This window comes from Hippoglossus hippoglossus, chromosome 12 (assembly GCF_009819705.1).
Source record: "Hippoglossus hippoglossus isolate fHipHip1 chromosome 12, fHipHip1.pri, whole genome shotgun sequence".
Lineage (NCBI taxonomy): Eukaryota > Metazoa > Chordata > Actinopteri > Pleuronectiformes > Pleuronectidae > Hippoglossus > Hippoglossus hippoglossus.
Genome location: NC_047162.1, coordinates 10,022,778 through 10,027,904, shown reverse-complemented (window position 1 = coordinate 10,027,904; position 5,127 = coordinate 10,022,778). Strand labels below are relative to the sequence as shown.

General features: G+C 41.9%; 1 protein-coding gene across 1 annotated transcript; it reads right to left on the bottom strand.

Moving 5' to 3' along the window:
- Nucleotides 1–3,245: 3,245 nt before the first annotated feature.
- Nucleotides 3,246–4,221, bottom strand: cmlc1 (cardiac myosin light chain-1). Its single transcript, XM_034603033.1, has one exon. The coding sequence runs from the start codon at nucleotides 4,123–4,125 to the stop codon at nucleotides 3,520–3,522; it is 606 nt and encodes a 201-aa protein (XP_034458924.1). The 5' UTR covers nucleotides 4,126–4,221; the 3' UTR covers nucleotides 3,246–3,519.
- Between the last annotated feature and the right edge of the window lie 906 nt (nucleotides 4,222–5,127).

The window sequence follows — 5,127 nt, the reverse complement described above, 5'->3', positions numbered from 1 at the left end:
GCTTGGCACCAAAAAGTGAACGCTGCCTTTGGCGAAAAATATGAGGATCTCACAAATTGCCACTTTAAATGAGACAAAATACTGCCACTTGATATTTCTTGAGTGTGTGTGTGCTGTGGTGTTTAATGCACCACCTGGGCTTCCCGAGCCACGGAGAGAACAGTTAGTGTTGTTGACATTTTAATATAATGCGCTCTAAAACAACAACGGCATAAACCACCGCTATAAAAGTTACAGTGGAGGCATCACCTAACGCGCTGTCGCCACCCACCGTGCCTCACGCGCTCTGCACAGCCCCGAGTTAAAACGTATGCACACGCAAGCGGTCGGATCCTCTCGGCCAGGAGATCCACATATTTGACAAAGGACTTTAAAGCTAACAGCTGCTGATTAATCACGATGGGTCGAAATTACTGGCTGGCTCTCGACCGGCTATGGAGTCGAATGCACAGTGCACTTAGAAGCTCCTTTGCATGTGCTTGACAGCTGCATAGAGTAAGTGCCACTCCTGCCGGTTTGGCTCCATCTTTCTACTCCTACAGTAAAAAAAAGCTTCTAAATACCATGTATCTAAAGTGCAAATTCAATTGTTAATTAACTGTCAGTGTGGCTCATGGGCCCCATCATTACCTGGCTTAATGTGTGTTTGGTGATCTATCAGTTCACTTCATGTAATAGAGTGTCTCCACATGTGTTTACAGTGACTACTTGCGATTGAATCCCACTTTCCTGCTCTACATGCAAAAACAAATCTCTGTAATGTCTCTTTGCAGTAACCAAATGGGCTGTTTTTAGCCAGTCAAGGTCTGTTTTATTCTTAAAACTTATTATTGTATAATAATTGTGATGTTTTATGATGATTATTTCTTTGATATTTCATTTGATTTCATGTGGCCTCAGAGTAAACGATGGGAGCAGACAGAACAGAATTCTATTGATGGCTCTCGTGCTCAGCGGGGAGCAGCATTAGTTCTGCAATTGTGAGGTCTGAAGATGACTAAAGTGATAACGGGACAGAATAGTCACCTTCCACTTTTCAAAAGACGACATCCGTGAATCGAATAAGGAAGCAGATACGTCTCCGAGTGAACAATTTCCCCTGAAACACTCCCCGGAACACAAATCTAGAACCCGTTACCTGCCGATAAAGTACATACATTGTTTTGCTAAGAAATATTCATGAAAAAAATGTACACCTTTTTAAACATCCTCGTACATTTTTCAGAAAAAAGAATAATGAACTCACTCCAGTGTGCAGCAGAAGCAACGGAGACGCACATCCTCCCAGAACTGCACAAATTCTAACTACCCTATAAAACAGGCAGAATCATAGAAAAGTAAACACAGTTTACTGTAATGGTCGACATAAACCATGACGAGTTGTTTCTACATATCTATCAGTGCACTTTATAACCACTTATGCTGCCCACTGTTGCTCTCAGCATGGGGAGGAAATCACACACTTAACATTTGTTGCAGATCTACAAAAAAGTAGAGGGGAAAACAAAAATCATCGCTCATCAGCCTTAGTTTTGCCATAGCTGAATTATACGCTCATCGACTGACGCTGGGAGCTATTTGAGCGTCTATCAACATTCCTGATGATATTTATCCTACACTGGAACAGAAATACACACCTCAGAAGTCATTGATTTCCCAAAACCAAAGCACTATAGCGTCTACTCTTAAAACTGATTTAAAAGTGTTACCTAAACAGATATGACGTATTGCAGAACTAATACCAGAAACAAACGATATCCGGTTATCTAAACAATGCAAAGATATCATACCTGTTGTCCGTCCAGCTAAGTTTATATAACAGTTTTTAAGTGTGTGTGTGTGTGTGTGTGTGTGTGTAGCATAGATGGACCTAATCTGTAATTTTGCATACCCTGACCCTTTGCATAACAAAATTAATCTTGAAATGATTCTTTACTGTGTTGAATCTCCAGAGAATCCCAATACAAGGAGATGATATTATGTAAATCAGGCCGTAACCAGGAGCTTGCAACAAGTCAGCCTCAGACTGCATTTTTACATTAGTTTCTATGTTTGGCTTGCATCAATATATTATTAAAAAAAATTCAAATCAAGCTATGTTTCCTTCCTATTATTGACTTAACTGGGTTGACAGGAACTTTTCTTGAGTCTTCACTTGAGTGATTGGGTTGTATTGTATGCAAACAGCATTGCATCAGAAAGGTCTGAGCAAAAAACAATTTAATGTGATATTCGAGGTAGGTTGTGCTGTGTCTGTTTTTTGTGCGAGATGTGCTTTTACAAATTCAGTTTTTAACCCCAAAATCCAGACTATGCAATCACATTTCTAAGCCTACCAGCCCTGTCTGTTCGGTTTTGAATCTGAATTGGTGAGGTCTCATGATGTGAACTTGCTTCCCAGTAATGTCAACTCCACTCTCAATGAAAAGCCCACTTTAAACCTTTTACTACATTTTTCTTTTTCTAGCTTTCATCCGCTTTCAGATGACTCGTCCACGAGGTTGAGTTCCAACAGCTCTCATAAAACCGTTATATGAATCATAGACGTTTCCATGACATGAACTCGCAAAAGCCAAACCTATGCTACTCACTTGAAAGAACACAACCTGCTTTTGAAGGTATTTAGTGGACTTTTAAGTGGACGGTTAAGGTAATAAGACTTAATAAATACACTAGATGTACTCAGAAGCTAAAGTGATAAACATATGAGACAAGTACTGTTTTAAGCGATTAAATAATGACTACAAAATAAGAAGTCTTAAACTCATCAGCTATACACAGAATATGATAATAGCAGTAAAGAGGCCAGTACAAATCTTTCTGTCAGTTGCTACACTAGAAATGAGGGGGCCCATCCTCGGAGCACCTGTCTTGTAGTTGTCAAAGGGGAACTTGACATTCATGTGTGGGTTTGTGTGTGTTTGTGTGTGTCCAGAATGTGGGTGTATATCTTCATCCACAGCAGCTGCCCCTCAAGCACAATGACAAACATGCTCATTCAAACGCTCTTTATGTAAAGCAGAATAGAGGAAAATCGGTTCTAGTTTCAAATGGAGGAAAATCCTATTTGTTTCTTGTTTTTTCCCTCTGTCCCAACAATACTTTGCACTAATCACATTAACACAGTTGACGTGATTAAGTTTAATAGACTTAAAATGGGCACTTTTATCAGCAATCCTGTGTGAGTCATCGTTTTCTCTTCACATTTAAATGTTGCGCATGCTGAAATGACATTTGTGAGGCAATTTGTTATCATATTTTCCTTTATTAATGGGATTTTTCTTCACGGACGTCCATAGTATCTCACGGGCATTTAATTATATTTCAGTGTGTTTGTTAAAAAGAGCTAATCTAGCTGTCATCATTTTTTTCATAGAGCGGTGACTTCTTCATTTGACGGTGGAAAAAAGAATGTCACCGACTAAATCAAACGCTCACCTCTAAATCGACAAATGTTTAGTAAGGTTCCAGAAAAGTGGTGTAAACGGAAATTAAGTCTTAAATGCTTAAATGTCCCATTCAGCCGGAAAGAATGTGCTTCACAAAGGAGGCATAGTTGATGCACCCGTTGGCATCCTCCTGTCCAGCCATCAGCCTGTCCACCTCGTCTTCTGTCATTCTCTCTCCCAGTGTTGCCAGCACATGACGCAGCTCCGCTCCCATGATGGTGCCGTTGCCCTCCTTGTCGAAAACCCTGAGCCCCTCCACAAAATCCTCGAAATTGCCCTGATCTTTTGAACGGGAGATGTGTTGGAGCATCGGCAGGAAGGTCTCGAAGTCCACCATTTTCGTGCTCATGTCCTCCGGCTTTGGTTTCCCGAGCACTTTCAGCACGTCGGCGTTAGTAGGGTTCTGGCCCAGAGCTCGCATCACGTCCCCGCATTGGGCGAAGGTGATCTTCATTTCCCCGGTGGGTGTGCGGTCGAACAGGGTGAAGGCCTCCTTGAACTCGTCGATCTGGTCGGAGGTGTACTCGAGGGTGATGCTTTTGGGGTCAAAATCTGGCTCCTTGGGAGCCTCCGGCAGCGGCTCTGGAGCTGCAACTTGTTTAGCCGGGGCCACATCTTTCTTGGGTTCTGGCTTTTTGAGCTCAGGCTTCTTCGGTTCAATCTTCTTGGGTGGCATCTTGTGAAGGGATTCGGAGGTGAGCTGGTACTTGCCGAGAAGCACGCGAGTGTCTGAGAGGATTGGGGGTGATTCCCAAGCACGAGGGGCCACCTACTATTCCAAAGCTTTTATATGTGCTTTCTCTCAGGAGCCGGATAGCAATTTCCAATGGCACACTATAAAAGGAAGAAAACCGAAATAGATCCCCATAGCAAGTGATGTCAACATTAAGTATTGTTCTCAGCTGCTGTCATGTAGCCGACAGGGCTATTTGCTGTCATTAGCGAGGGTCCAGTTGCATTAGGCTGAAAATGTTCTGTCTCTCTGATGGACAAAGGGATCAGAGCACAGCCAGTGTATCAGCTCATGAGGGAGACAGACCAAAATAGCTTTGCTCGCTAACTGCTGAAAGTCTGGGAATCACTGGTTTCTGGAACAATGGCTTTTTCTTTCCCAGAGCATTGTTGAACCTACCTCAGGAGCAGTTATGTCTTTATGGCAGAGGTCTCAGGTGGGCTGAGGACACTTAGGGACTTATCATTATGGATTATTTTATAATAAGAGAGGGACATTCTCCTTTTAGACAGGACGATGATAGGGCTTTAGGGAAATGCATTAAATCTGCCTTGCAATTCCTGCTATCACTTTATAGTTTTGAAGAGACAGAATGTCTGCCAAACCTTTTTTTCAATGAGAGATATGTTTTGATAGTAACGGTGCTCAATGATTCGTACAGGGAATTTGGCAATTTCTCATTTCCCAGATAAATGAGCTTGCGTTCTCCCTCCTGTCGCTGAATAGCTCAGAGTACTTCACCGTATCTAGGAACCTGGCAAACTCGCACGGTCCCTAAAGGCACTTTTAATTAATATTTTATTAAATGGTGATGTACTGGAAAGGTCAATGAGTTAAGCCCATAAATAAGAAAATGTGCCAGTGTGCGTCAGTGACAGCATTAACCATGCTGTTGTGAAAGAATATCAATGCGTATTTATATTTCAAACAAAAAAGTAAAAATGA

Excerpts from the sequence above, each read along its gene's own strand:
- cmlc1 (XM_034603033.1), bottom strand. The coding sequence starts at position 4,125 with ATGCCACCCAAGAAGATTGAACCGAAGAAGCCTGAGCTCAAAAAGCCA.